General features: G+C 41.6%; 1 protein-coding gene across 1 annotated transcript in view; it reads left to right on the top strand.

The window, feature by feature from the left end:
* The first annotated feature begins 514 nt into the window (after positions 1-514).
* DIAPH3 (diaphanous related formin 3) overlaps positions 515-15410 on the top strand; it is a 425390-nt gene continuing 410494 nt past the window's right edge. Inside the window, exon 1 of the mRNA XM_087814306.1 lies at positions 515-709. Coding sequence (XP_087670432.1) covers positions 530-709 — 180 coding nt within the window. The 5' untranslated portion in view covers positions 515-529. The remainder of the gene's footprint in view (positions 710-15410) is intronic.

Raw genomic sequence — 15410 nt, forward strand, 5'->3', positions numbered from 1 at the left:
AACTACTTTTACCAGCCGCCCTCGCACAGGGCCTCCCCACGCCTGCAAGGAGCAGCCCACGATGTCACATTCCAGAGCTGCTCCCATGGCGGCGCAGAGGGGTCTCGCCTGCCTCCCAGGTTAGCGGGGACCCGCCTCCAAACCCCAGATACACCCAGACAAGTGACTTCCCCAAGGCTCTCTGCGCCGCCCAGCCCCGACTCCTCCGGGGCCCTTAAGGCGAGGGGCCTGACCCCGCACAGGAGCTGAGTGGTCGAGCGAGCGGAAGGCACGGCCAATCGCATTTCTTTGTGCCCGGAAGGGGCGGGCCCGGGGGCGTGTCAGTGACCTAGCGGCGCGCGATTGGCGGGTCTCCGCGAGGGCCGCGGTGGCGGGAGTTTTTGGACGTGTTGGCGGCGGCCCGGGCTGCAGCGGTTGGGCTGAGCCGGGCTGCAGACGTCAGGAGGCTGGTCGCGCCGGACCCTTAGGCTTCCCGCCTGTGACTTGCCGAGCGACCGCCTTTTTTCCGTCCCCCGGAGCTGCGGGTGAGATGGACCGGCCCCGGCCCCGGCCGCACCACCCGGCGCAGGGCTCCGCCGCCGGCGCCCCCTACCCCTCCTCCGCCTCGCTCCGCAGCTGCCGGGAGAGCAAGATGTCGCGCCGGAAGGGCCCCCAGCGCCCTCCGCCGCCCGGCGGCCCCGAGGTGCCGGGAGAGAAGCGCCCCAAGTTTGTAAGTTTCACATGGGGCTGGGGAGGGGCAGCTCCCGCCTGGCTGACCTGAGCGCCGCTCGGGTCCCGGTGTCCTAACATTTCTTTACAGTGGGTGGGTCCGCGGGGCCTGGCGGCTGAATTTTATTCCATGTTTCCAGAGCTGACAATCTTTTTAGGCCGACTCGGTCCAGTTCTGTCTGGATCCTCAGACATGCACTGGTCATTGTGTTGCCCCACGTTTCTTAAGGCTGTTCATACGTGTATGTATTGACGTCACCTAGGTGGATGTTGTATTTTTTCTTTGTTAATTCTCCCATGAGGATATTTTTTTCCATTGCTTTTCAGAGAGAGTGGAAGGGAGGGAAGGGGGGTGGGGGAGAGAGAAACAAATTCCAATGAGAGAGAGACACAGCGACTGGTTGCCTTCTACACGCGCCCCAGCCGGGGAGGGGAGCGAACCCACAACCCAGGATGAGCCTTTCACCGGGAATCGAACCTGCGACCCTTCGGTGAGCAGGAGGCTGAAACCCTCGGCCACATCGGCCTGGGTGATAGTGCATTTTTTAAAGTCCAACTTCTCCCCACACCCCTAGCATCTGAGGATATGAGACATATCAAAGTGAACTTTTAGGTGTTTTTTTCCCCTTAATATTTTAACCCAAGAAAAACTACCTCCCCCCCCCAATAAAAACTTTTTAAGGTAGGTATAATTTTCCAAGTCCAAACAGTTCGTTTTAAAACTTGGGCGGGGCCATTGGGTCATTGCTAAAGAATGTTGTTTTGGTTGGAAAGGAGTCCGAGTTTTTGAAATTTGCTGTTTGGATCGCTTCTCTTACTCACTTTAACACCCAGGGAGGGTGTCCTGGTTAGTGTTCTGTAAATCTCTTTGTCAACTAGTGGAAGAATAGGCAGTGATGATAGTTTGGTGTGTGTGTCTGTAGAGGTAAATGACAGAGTATTGACGGGTTGAGACCAACAGAATTAAAAATTTAATACTGACCCTTCCATTTTACTTAGGAATATGGAAAAACACTTGTTTTAGTCACAGGTGAAATTTTACAGTACAGAATGTGCCTTCTGTGAACAAATAAGTCATTAGGAATTTAAGTTAGGATACACAGATTAAGGGGATAAAGACTTGTGGGAGAGGAGCGAATTGCTAAGTATAACAGTTAAAAGTGACAATTGAGTAAAACGGGGAGCAGAGCTCTGAGATGCATCAGAACACTGGAAATGAGAGCCAACATGGATTAATTATGACAAATTAAGCACCAAGATGCCCACAGGAATGGTGAAATTTTGCTGGAGGATCAGATGTGTTGTTGATTGTTATCTTGACAGAGTTGAGGAATTAATAGGATAGGGTTAAATTGGCAATGAAACATCCTGCCCAATAGGAGAAGATTCCACTGGGGCAATTTCTGTTCTTCCTTTTACAGTTTGCTCTCTGGGTTAAAAACATCATTTCATTTTGTCTTTGACTCCTGTACTCCAGAATATGCAGGATGTAAGTTTCTGTGACTCACTTGGAGCAAGAATGTGATGAAAACAAAACCTAAATTAATATCAGGTGATTTGAGTTCTAGTGTATGCCGTTTTTCATTTCTTAGGTGTTTGGAAAGGGTTATTATAAAGATGAACACAATAAAACAATACTTTTAAGCTCTAAAACTAATAAACATACCTGAAATACTGTGTTTTCAGATAGGAGTCTTATTTGAACCATGACTTCATAATTAATTTAGAAGTAATTTAGACCCTTCATACTCTCTGAAACTAATTTAGATTCTTTTTTTTTAAAGGTTACTTTTTAAAAAATGGTTTTATTGATTTTAGAGAGAGAGGAGAGGAGAGGGATAGAGAGATGGAAACATCGATGAGAGAGAAACATTGATGGGCTGCCTCCTGCACACCCCCACTGGAGATTGAGCCCGAAACCCTGGCACGTGCCCTGACTGGGATTTGAACCGGTGAACTCTGGCTGGGCTAATTTAGATTCTTGCTTACATGCTAATGTAACCGAAACCTAGGTTCCACTCCCTGCCACCATGAAAACCAAACTTGTGAGACAGATGCTGCTGAAAAGGAAAGAGGTTCTATTCAGGTGCCAGTCACCTGAGGAGATGGGGGACTCTTGTCACAAAGCCCATCTCAGTATCTCAGTGTGGGCAGAGGTTTTTACAAGGAGGGAGAGGGAAAGCAGAACAGAGAAATCAAGGAGAGGGGGTTGAAACGTTCTCTATGTGCAGGCCAGCAGAGTCCATTCTGATAAGGATCTCAAAAGTGGTCCAGTGATGGTTTGGTATGCGCCATCCTGGTCTTCATCGTGGTTCTGCTTCATCCTGGTTCTGTGGTTGAAGGTCAGCAAATCTCCTGGAACTGGCATGACTAAAGGTCGGGGCCCGTATCTTCTGAAGTTAGTTCCTAGGATTTTTATACAAACATGCTGTTTATCTACAAGCTACATATTACTCAGAGTCAGTGCTACAGAAAAAATGTCAGAAGAATAGTGGGGGTGGGGTACAATTTCCACTGTTAGTTAATTCTTTAGATATGTTTTCCATTTTACAGATTTTGTTAGCTATGTCTAATCTGTTGTCTAAGCTGTTCTATTTGAGTTTAATCAATTATTTTTTTATTTCTGTAAGTTCCATTTGCTTCTTTGTCAAATCTGCCTGGTCATTCTCAATAGTTCTGTTTTTTTACTCTTATTTCTTTTCTTTCTTTCTTACTTGACTCTTTCTTCCTTATTTGATAGTCCTGGTATGTGCAATCTTTGGACTGCCTCCATTGACTTGAACTCAGTGGTGGCTTGCTCTCTCCCCCCTGTGCTTGTTGATCTTTGTAAGCTCATAGCTTCATCTTAACCTATTTTCCAGGAGGCCTAATTGGGGATGCTTGTGTCCTGAGGTTATTTGAGTGTGTTTCAATCAGGCGCCTGGGGGTGCCACTGATTTCGGACCACCTCCCTGTTGAACTAGGACTCTGAGAGGGCCTGGAGTTTCATTCAGTCTTAGCTCTAACTCTGTTCCTGGCCCAAAGCTCAGAATTCCAATTTCAGGGCTGTCTTCTGAACAGCTCTTCCCAGTCTGCCTACTTTCTCATTGCTCTCAGTCCCAACCTAGTAACTCTTGTTTTTGGGATGGAGGGTGATCTTTGGAGAGCAACCCTTCCTCATGAGATCTCAGCAGTGCTTCAAAAGTAATTGTTCTGTAGTTCAGTTTGCCATACTGCTGTCAAGTCGGTTTTGGTTTTCTCTTGATTTGGTATGAAGTGATGTTAGCCTGAATCTCTTCAGGTCACCTAGTTATTAGGTCACCTAGTTGCCTGAGGCAGCTGCTTTTGAGTAGGACAAGTAATGTAGGTTGGTGATGTGACTGGAGTAGTGAGAACTTAGGTGTTTGGTATTTTGCATACTCTACAAAGCTGCAAGCTGGTCCTGTCTTAGTTTAAGAAGGTAGGAGTTCTGGTGCCCACTGAGACCCTGGTTTACTTTGAGCCCTGATAAAGCAGACATCTTTGTTGTCTACTGAATGTATAGTTGTGGGCCTCAAGTTACTTTTGAATTGTGTATAAAAGTTTATAGTATAGAACTGCTCCCCCATAGATATGTGTAAATAGTAGAAATTAGTCTATTGTAAATGTGTGATAGTTTGGCTGGACAACGAATTTACCGTTTTTGGGCTGTTTATGAACTAACCAACTTTGCTTCTGTAGAAAATGGGTGAGCAGTGAGCACTGAGATGCTGGGATAGTTGCTAGGAGACAGGATACAAACTGGAGGCTGGGAAGACAAAGCAGGTACCTGGGTGAAGACTTTGTAAAAGTGGATAGTATTTAGTAGGATCATTAAGCTTGGTACCTGCCCTAGGCCACACCCTTAGTACACCTGGACCTGTTTCCCTTCCAGAACAAAACAAAGCAATTGCCTTTCAGGGGTACTGGACACTCCATTCCTACCTCCCGCTACTGTTAGAAACACATGGTACACACAGCAGTGGCCACCAGATCCAGAGTGAGAGCAGGATATGTGGCTTCTGGAGAAATCTCTCTCTCTGGGATGTAGGCCAGTCTTTTGAAAGGGGGCCTGTAAATTTGGTGATATAACTTGGCAGAGGAGCTCTTTTTAATTAGGAATATCCTTTAAAAGTTCTTATAGACTTTAGTGTAAATCTTGCATCTAATCTTACGGTTTACATTGAATAGATTGTTTATTATTGTTTAATTATGTCATTACAGTACCCTCAATTTTGGTTGTGAGAGATTTTTTCACCCTGTCCATTAATAATATCTGTGTGTCTGCAGTGTTTGGGCATCATTAGTAATAACAGTTTTGATTGAGTCAAGCACTGTTCTAGGTGCTGATATTTATACCACTGATATTTATCAATATCAGCTCCTTTAATACTTGCAACAACCCTATGAAGCAGATAGTATTATTAGCTTTGTTTGCTAGATGGGAAAACCTGGCACAGAGGTTAAATTGCTTTTGGTCACACAGTTGCCAGTTGGTGAGACTGGGATTTGAACCCAGGCAAGCTGTCTTTGCTCTCCCATGCTACTGGGAGGGAGTTTTAATCTCTACTGCTTCTTTTCTCATTCAGGAACCATTAACAGTAGTTAGCAATGCCTTTAACGAATATAGAATTAGCAATTTCCTGATTATAGGCTGGTTGTGAAGAGGAAGAGGTATTAAGTTGGAGAACTTTTGCTTACTGGACAGAGAACTTGAGTATAATTGATCAGAGTAGGCTTGAAGAGATTAGCATGTGCTCGCCTAATTGCTTAGGGTTTATTTGGAGGCAGCTGTGGCAGGCTGGATAATGGCCCCTACCCCCAAATATATTCACATCCTAGTCTCCAGAACCTGTCAATGTTCCAAAAAAGGACTTTGCAGATATGATTAAATTAAGTTTTTTTAAATTTTTAAAAAATAGATCTTTATTGATTTCAGAGAGAGGAAAGGAGAGGGAGAGAGAGAGATAGAAACATCAATGATGAGAGAGCCATTGATCAAGCCCACAACCCGGGCATGTGCCCTCACTGGGAATCGAACCCTAATCGCTTGGACCCTAGGTTGCGCTCAACCGCTGAGCCACGCACGGCCGGGCTAAATTAAGGTTTTAATAATGAGGAGACTATCTTGGATTATCAGGATAGGCCCTAAATGCAAACACATATATCCTTATAAGAGGGAGGCAGAGGAAGGTTTGATCACAGAAGAGAAAGCAGTATGACTATAAGGCAGGGATTGGTGATGCAGTCGCAAACCAAAGAAGGCTGGCAGCCATCAGAAGCTGGGAGGGACAAGGAACCATTCTCCCATGCAGCCTACAGAGGGAGACACTTGGTTTCAGCTCAGTGAGCCTCATTTTGGATTTCTGGCCTCCAGAACTGAGGGACTGCATTTTTGTTTCAAGCCATCAAGTTTGTGGTAATTTGTTATAGCAGCCATAGGAAGCAAGCACAGCAGGAATAGCTAAAAGGGTGACCATGTTCAAAAGTTTTGTTTAACAGTTTAAAAATGTATGTTTCAGGAGAACCATCAGGTTCACTTAAATCTCTTTCTTGTGGTTTACTTTGGAAGGGTTGTGATTTGGGAGAATATAAGATAACCAGTTTGGTCCTGTGGAATAACAACTAGAACCTTTACTCGTTTTGGTCTGCTGTGTCATTTTCATTGTTGCTAGAAAGCTGAGAAAAGATGGAGGTGATGTCTGTGTGCTCTGTTTTGAATTTATTTCTTCATTGATTCCGCAGCTAAAGTGATGTTTTCAGTTGTCCTAGAGTTAAAGTCAAGAATTGGAGGTAGTGTTCTTAGTTGAAGGCTTTAGGCACCTGAGTTTTATTCATGTCAAATTCCACCTAACCCATCAAACACTGAAACCTTTATAAGGGAGAGAAATATCAATGCGAGAAACATTGATCCGGTGCCTCCTGTATGCGCCCTGACTGGGGATTGAGTCTGCAGCCTAGGTATGTGCCCTTACTGGAAATTGAACCTGGAACCTTTTGGTGCAGGGGATGCTGCTCCAATGAACTAAGCTACCTGGCCAGGTAAAATTATTTTATTCAGGCCAGTCTTCTAAGCAGATTACTCTGAATTGTCCCAGACTTTCTTTACTTTCTGTTCTTCCTAACAGAGAATATAAAGTTTATTTGTTAATATATGATTTTTTTCAAAAGAAACAAGTTATATCAACTGGGTTTTGGGGAGTACAGTTAGCTGCTGAAAGTAGATCACATATAGTATTTATTACTTCTGGATCACTCTGGATCTTTTCTTTGTGGGTTAAGAGGGGTGGAATAGAGATGAATGTTTCAGATTTAGAGCATGGCTTAATTGCTTTTTTCAAAGACTCATGTCTTTAATTATGAAGCAAGCAAACTGACATACATTTATTACACTGTGTAACCTGCATCTCATCTAGTCTGTCTTGTAGCAATTGCTTCTGAACAGATGTTACCTGAAGCACCTTTGTGCACTTGGTAGAATGCTAAAATTTGTCATGCCTTTATTATTGTTGTCTTGAATTAACTCTACTTTATGGCATAACTTTATTGCTGTGTCCTAGAATTTTTATGTATTTATTGCCTTATGAATTGGATTTAAAATTGGCTTTTTATATACAATGTAAATTAACATGTGTATAACTTGTTTATGCTTGCAGAATAATGCAAGAAAAAACTGCTACGTATTACACTAATGTAATTGTCTTTAACTCAGCACATAGTATCCTCTAAACTAGGAGCGAAATGAATGCTACAGAATGTGCTTACCGTCACACTCTGCTTATTTATCCCAGAAACTAATTTGACTTTTAGATCTATAAAATATAGATTAAGCATAACCTTTTACTTTGTGGGATATTAAAGATCAAAGCATAAGCTTTCTTTGAACAGGATCTACAAAGGTAACTTTTCTCTCACTAGCAGCATGATGGCATTGAAATACCTTACCATTGGGAGTAATTTTCTCAAATAGCAAATCAAAACATTATTATTAACTTAGGGGAGAATTTAGAGTTTCAATAAATTAGGTTCAGGCTACTAGCTAATTAATGAAAACAATTTGGAAATGCTTGCCATAGACTTATTCTGCAAAAAGGCCCACTGCCATCCTTTCGTACAGTTTTTTTGTACAAGTGGCATTGTGGATAACATTAATGAACAGTGACTTGTACCACTTTTAGGGCTTGAATCCTAGCTATGTCATTTATTGGCTGTGTGAGCTTGGGCAAGTTACTTAACCACTCTCTGTGCCTCTGTTTCCTCATGTGTAAAATAGGGTTGTTGGGAAGATTAAAAGCTAATGTGATGTGCCTAGAATAGTACCTGGCTCATTGTAAACAATGTAAATATTTGCCACTTATAGGATTGTTGTTTTCTTCATTAGTAGTAATAGTAGTATAATTTTTGTCTAGATTTTAGGGCATCGGGGATACTACATTGCATATTTGAATAACTTTCTTATACTAGAAAGTCTGAATTGGGCCAGGCTTTTTCCTCATGGTGTGGCGGAGGCAGTCATTTTGTTCTCAGTTCTTCTCCTAATGAAGCTCATACAGCTATGGAACTTGCGTACCAATGAGACTTAAAAAAAGAAACCTACAAAGGAAACAACCTCAAACTTTGAAAAAAAATTCTGATACTTCAGTGTGGACTTTAATGATAATAAAAATAATGTTACATATGTATGTATATATAGAGATAACACTACATATAACCCTTTATGCTTTTTACAGCTATAAAACCAAAACAGATTTACACATATTATTATATATTTTTAAAAATATGTTTTTATTGATTTCAGAGAGAGGAAGGAAGAGGAAGAGAGGAACATCAGTGAGGAGAATCATTGATTGGCTGCCTCCTGCACGCCCCTTGCACGTCCCCCTACTGGGGATCGAGCCCACAACCAGGGCATGTGCCCTGACTGGAAATCGAACTGTGACCTCCTGTTCATAGGTTGATGCTCAACCACTGAGCTACACCGGCAAGGCAAAACAGATTTACATATAAACTCCAAAACAAAAATGTAGAGCCTATAAAATTCAAAATGAACAGTAACATCAATTTAATGTGATTGATGATGATGATATTTGGCTAAAATTAAGTCGTTACTGGATTTAATAGTAGGAAGATATATGTATGGTTTGCTGTTTTCATTTTTTGTCGTCTTGACTCTGGATGGAAATGGAATCCCAGAGGCTGAGGAAGCTTAGCACAGAGCAATCAATCCAGACTCAGCCCCACGCTTCTGGAAGAGGCCTGTCATCGAGCATCATTTGCCTCTCTCACAAGGTCTTGACTTGAGGCTCTGGGTGAAGTAGTGTGAACTCCTTTTTTGTTGTTGTTATTTCTCACCCGAGGATATTTTTTCCATTGATTTTTTTGGAGAGAGTGGAAGGGAGGGAGGGGGAGAGAGAGAGACACTTGATTGGTTACCTCCTACATGCATGCTGACTAGGGATTGGGACCAACCAGCAATCTAGCTACGTGCCCTTGATCAGAATGGAACTCAGGACCCTTTAGTCCACAGGCTGATGCTCTAACCACTGAGCCATGTCCTCTAGGGCAGAAGTGTAAACCCTTATAAGGCTGTTTATGATAAAACAAAAATAGCCATATGTAAACTCTTTTTTTGGAAATTGTTGAAAAAGAGCAGAAGGAATCAGTCAAGACTATAAGCATCTATATTCAGTTTTCTCTTAATATGAGTTTTCATAGCTCTGGGAACATGGTTCTTTGAATAGTGTCATTTTGGAATTATGAACAGCCATTTGGAGCTGAATACTTCCTAAGCGGAGGAGGCTTGTAAAAACCCACGTGGCATGATGTTGATGTCTGGCCTTCATCTGTCACCATGTTGGTATATACCCAATGCAAGTGTGGCCACCAAAAGTGCCTGCCAGGCCATGGTTGGAGAGTGGTCATTCAGATTGTCTAGAATATGCTTACTTTAGTTCTAATGTTTAAGATAATTCTGGGAAAAATGCACAATTTAAAAAAATCTTACATAATTGAAGAGTCTGTGGAAGGGCTCTGTAGGCCTCAGTTTGAGGAGTCTGGAGATGACTCAAAGAAGTTAGAAGAGCATTTGAACCAGGCAAAGGTTGGCATCTTCAGTCCTTTGTCTCGTGATGGATTGAAAGTGATTAGTAAATATTTAGGATGTATCAATGTGCCTCTAAATAAGTTACTCCTAAGGAGTTTTCTAAGTAGTTTTCTAAGAGTAAACATTTTTCTTGCAATCTTTAAAAATATATTTTATTATACAGAAGAGGCAAAGAACACCATATACTCACCAGTAAGCTACAGAAATGAAACTTCATAAATCCTATTCGTTTTTCTCCCTTTCTGTCTATATCTCCTGGTAATCTTTGCTTTTCATTTCCTTGAGGTGCGGACTAACAGGGCTTTTTAAAAAATTATGTTAGTTTTTTGTGTTATTTCAGTTATATCTATCTCTTTTCTCTAAAAATAGATCTGTGAATGGAAATAATATCCAATATCTTTCTATCTCTCTGTCTTTGAGCATCATAGTCCATCTTAAATGCATTAAATCCTAGTCCCACCTTCCTTTCAAGTATGTTCTAAGAGCATTCTGTTTGCTGAGGGACTAGGGTATATCCAGGTAGCTGTGGTCCAAGTAAGACCATCATGGGTTAAAGATGGCTAACTGCCTATTCAGCTCTCTTCAAGGAAATTATTGCCAATCCTAGGTCATTCTAGAAGTAAAAAAAAAGTGCATGATCCTTTTGAATTTATGATGTAGAATTTATTGAAACTCTTAGCAAGATACATGGGTTAGTCTAATTGTAAGATCCATAATATTGCATTTATTTGGCTAATTTTATTATGAAGTTTCTTCTCAGGATGTGGGGAGTTTATCTTGTAATTGCTACATTTTGCCGAGGTGGGCTGTTTATTGGGCATCATAAATTGAAACTCTGTAATGTTCAGTTTTTAACTAGGATTTGCAAATTGGTAACATTAATTATGGACTGTACCATAGTATTAAACTGGTTTTGTTTATCTAAACCTTGGGTAGAATGCAATTCATAGTGGCAGTTACAATTCATTTCTAATGAAAACTTTGACAGCCTGAGGAATGAACATGAAAAATATAATGCACATAATCTGCAATCAGAAATTCAGTGTGGCAGTTTCATTTCTTTATAGAAGGTGACGGTCTCCAATTAAAACCATGTTCTAACCTAGCTTCTCCTCTGTTCTTCTTAATATGTTATCTTAAACCTGCTTTCAGTTGCTTTGTTCATGTGGTTCTAAGCTTCTGGAAGTCACTTTCTCTCTTGGTGGTATCTGGTATAGGCTTGAGCTTATAGTAGGAATGTGAATGCTTGGGTAATTAAAAATCTATGTAAAATTAACCTTGTAACCTTTCACCCCCTGGTTCATTAAGTGATACTCATGATCAATTTAAATTTAAATGTTATTGATATACCTTAAATGTCTATTTCTTTTTATAAAAGATTTCAGTGATGGTGGGTGAGGGCATCAACTATATCGGGGTCACTGGAAAACTGAGCCTGCCAACTCAAGCTCCTCGAGGGGCCTGGCAATGTGGCTTTAGAGCCCCACCCCTAATTCAGATATGGCTGTATGTCCTTGGGCAAATTAACTTCCTTGCCTCAGTTTTCCTATCTGTGAAATGGAATAGAGAAACACAGTATCAATGCTTATAGATTGTTGTGAGGATTAGTTGTGGTAATGTATGCTACAATAATTTGGGCACAGTGCCTAGTAGTGTGACAGCTATTTTTAGTATTATTCTTTTGTGGACACCAAAATAGGGGAGATTGTAGTGTTGGATTCTCTAGACTTGGTCATCCTGAAGGGGATGTGACAGGATCTCAGTTGTTGACAGCACTTTGACCTTTCTTCTCCCGCTTCTCACCTCCCTCCCTCCTTATACCTCCCTTCGTGCTGGATACCTGCATTGATTGTGCCCAGGGACTGGACCTTAATTTGAGTGGGGAACAAAACAGGGGGTTTGGTCACTGATCATAGACCTCTAGCCACTTGACCTTGCCTCTTGATCTTTCTCTGTTAGCCTCCTGTTGACAACATGTTTTCCACACTAAACCCCTAAGTAACCCTGGACCTCCTTTTGACCTAGAATGCCTTCCTACTCCTTGTCTCCTCAAGCTGACATAAGGTAGAATATAAATAAATAAAAGAACCTCAGATCTGTAAGCCTGGAGCCACCTGACAGGCTTCTCTGTGGCTGAACCAGGCTTCCGCATCCTGGTGGAAACCTTCCCAGGCATGTGAATGGATGCTCTTAGACACAGGGTATCCATGGGCCTGCTGATTGGCTGGGTCCTCAGAGCTGCTGGATATTAATCATCACCACAGTAGCTACCTTTATCCAACTCTAGTCACTTACTCTTAACAGTGCTTTGAATCAGGTATCCTCACTACCTTTGTGTTGCCGCCTGATGGAACAGAGACAGGGAGAGAGGTTTGGGAACTTTCCTGAGGTGCTCCAGCCGGGAACAGGGAATGAAGGATATAAACACAGTCATCTGGTTCGAGACCCCTGGCTTTGAACTAGTTGTCTGGTTGTCTCCTTTTCCATTTCTCTCAGCATTTATGCTAAACCATTATCACTCTCTTTACCTTCTTCTCTATGGACCTGATTCCTTTTTGTTGTAAATAGTTTTTTAAATTGAAAAACTAATGTATGCACCTCTTAAAAAGCCCAGCACTGTTAAGAGTACAGAGTGAAATTCACTAAGCTTCCCTTACAGCCCAGAACACCAATTCAGGCTTTTCCCTTACAGAGGCAATGGTCACTTCTATTATTTTCGGTTGTATCCTTTAATGATATTCCGTGTGTATGTGTAAAGCACTCGCTTTGCATCCACACGGGCACATACCACAGCATTCACTTAAAAGATCTCAGAGATGGTTACCCCTGACTCTTAGCACTCACTTTGACACCTTCAGAGAGAAAATAAAGGCCATATTGCTTGAACTTGCTCAATTTCCCGCTTTTGCAGCTGTAATCTTCTACATCTGCATCTCTTCATCTTTCTTCCTCCAATATCCACTGAAGAAATTTAGCTTTCCTGATCAAGGTTAATCCCTTTACCCCTGTTCTTGATCCAGCCCCACCCTCTTTCCGGGCACCTTCCTGTAACAGCGCTCTCCTGTCGCCCAGGATAAATGAAAAAGGGGAAGCAAACAAAAGCAAACAGCCTCCCCTCTTCAACTTCCCCTTGGCCCTTTTAGCCAAGTTCTTCGAAGCAGTTATTTTCATTTACTCAGTAAATATTTGAATGCTCTTTATATGAAGCATAGCAAAGATATGGTTTGATCCTTGACTTTGAGAGGCTCACATTGAGTCTGGTATGGAGAACGAGGTGTGAACCAACAAGTGTGAAGGCTCCCGGGGAGTCCAAGTCGTGTAATCTCTAGGAACTCAGGTTCTGGAGTTAACTGGGTTCCTCATTTTTGCTTTTGCTGTCATTTCACTGAAATTGCTTTGGCAGATCAGTAATTGCCAACCCAGTGGCTGACATTCAAGCGTCATCTTACTTCTTCACAGTGTCAGACTGACCCATCATTTCTTGCAATTTTTGCCATAATGTGTTCTTTTCTTCTGATCGTTGCTCAGCCCTGTTCTCAAATTAACGTTCCCAAGTACTATCTCTGATTTTCTCTTCTTTCACTTATACCCCATTTCAGCACGAACACATTCATTTCTTTAGCTTTTATTACTGCCTAGGTCAGTAGAGCTTTCTGGGATGATGGAAATATTCTGTTCTGCTGTGTTGATGTTGATAGTCACTAGCCACGTGTGGCCAATGCTACCAAAAAGCTAAATTTTTAATTTGAGTTAATTTAAATAGCCACATGTGGCTAGTGGCTAATGAAAGACCTACATCCATGTTTAAAGGGACTGCTTGTGGCCCTCAGCCTTCACCTGTGAATCACACTGCCTGCCAGTGATGAGGTGATTTACCCCTGCTGGACAACATGCACGTGTTATTCCAGCAAAGATGGTAGCCTCTGAAGCTACCCTCAACGATAGGTTTTTGAGCAAAACAAAATCAGCGATGACAGAAACAGGCATGGGATCACACCTGTTAGAATGACAGGTGATCAAGAAGATGAGCTAAGTGCTGCCAAGGATATGGAGTAAAGGGAACCCTTGTGCACTGTTAGGGGTTGTAAATTGGAACAGTCACTATGAAAAACAGTAGGGAGGCTCTTCAAAAATTAAAAATAGAACTACCATGATCTAGCAATCACACTTTTGGGTATATATCCAAAGGAAAGGAAAATTAGATCTCAAAAAGTTATTTGTACTTCCATGTTTATTGCAGCAGTATTCACACTAGCCAAGATATGGAAAAAACCTAAATGCCTTTTAGCAGATGAATGGATAAAAAAGATGTACACACACACGCACATGCACACACTGGAATATTAGTTAGCCATGGGAAAGAAGGAAATCCTGTCATTTTTGACAACATGGATGGACCTTGGGGACATTATGCTTAGTGAGAGAAGGCAGACGGAGAAAGACAGAAATTGTAGGATATCACTTATATGTGGAATCTAAAAAAGCTGAACTTGAAGAAACAGAAAGCAGAATGTTGGTTACCTGGTGCTGGCGGGGTGGGAGGATTAGGGAGATGTTAAAGGATCAAACTTGCATCTAGAAGATGAATAAATTTTGGGGATCTGATGTACAGAATAGTGATTATAGTCAACAGTGCTGTGTTATATACTTCAAAATTGCTAAGAGACCAGACCTTAAATGTTCTCATCACAAAAACCCCATGATAATTATGGGAAATGTTAGCTAAAGCTACAGTGGTAATCATATCACAATACATACACGAATGAAATAAACACATGCACCTTAAACTTACACAACATTATATGTCTGTTCTATCTCAATTAAAAAAAAGAAACAGGCACAGGAGAATTGTCTTCCTATCTTTGCAAGATCTGTAGTCCTCAGTAATTCACACTAGGTTATTAGGATCATTGGGTGCCTCCCATGCCTGTGGCTGTCAGCTGCTGATTTCCACATAACCCTTGTTGGCTTGCTTTTCTTAGTGTGCTTGAATGGTACAGTAATGAACATGAGACTATGTACTTTTAAAATGCAGGGATGGGCAAAAGTAGGTTTACAGCTCATATGGGAAAAGCCATATGGATTATGATTATAATAATACAAGAATAAACTCTGTGTTTCCCGTGCTCACAACTGGAAACCTACTTTCGCCCACCCCTGTATACTTAGGTTATTGCTGGAGAGTCATTGCTGAAGTCTCCTTTGGCGTTGCTGGAAGATTGCCAAGGGTAGTTTAGGCTGCAGTTTGAGCTTGCAGCTTGACTATAGAAATTGGTATGCCCAAAACCTAACTTGTGACATAGAAGGTTATGTGTTAGAATTTCACTCTGTCATCCTGTGACACAGTAGAAGTTTGGTAGTTCGGTATTGTATTGGTTTATTCTGTATATAATCCTGTTCAAGGATTTATCTCTCCATATTCCCCAAATTCTTTTGGATGACAAGTGCAGAGGAAAGCATTAGATGAGGAACCCAGGTATATTTCAGTATGTATAGCCCTAGCAGACAGTTATTTTTGTTATATTATTTTTTGAATCACAAAAAACGGAAAAAATAAGTGACCCAGGCTATTTTTTTTCTCTAGAACCTTTTGGATGATAAA

Source organism: Miniopterus natalensis, chromosome 2, assembly GCF_054644295.1.
Source record: "Miniopterus natalensis isolate mMinNat1 chromosome 2, mMinNat1.hap1, whole genome shotgun sequence".
Taxonomy (NCBI): Eukaryota; Metazoa; Chordata; class Mammalia; order Chiroptera; family Miniopteridae; genus Miniopterus; species Miniopterus natalensis.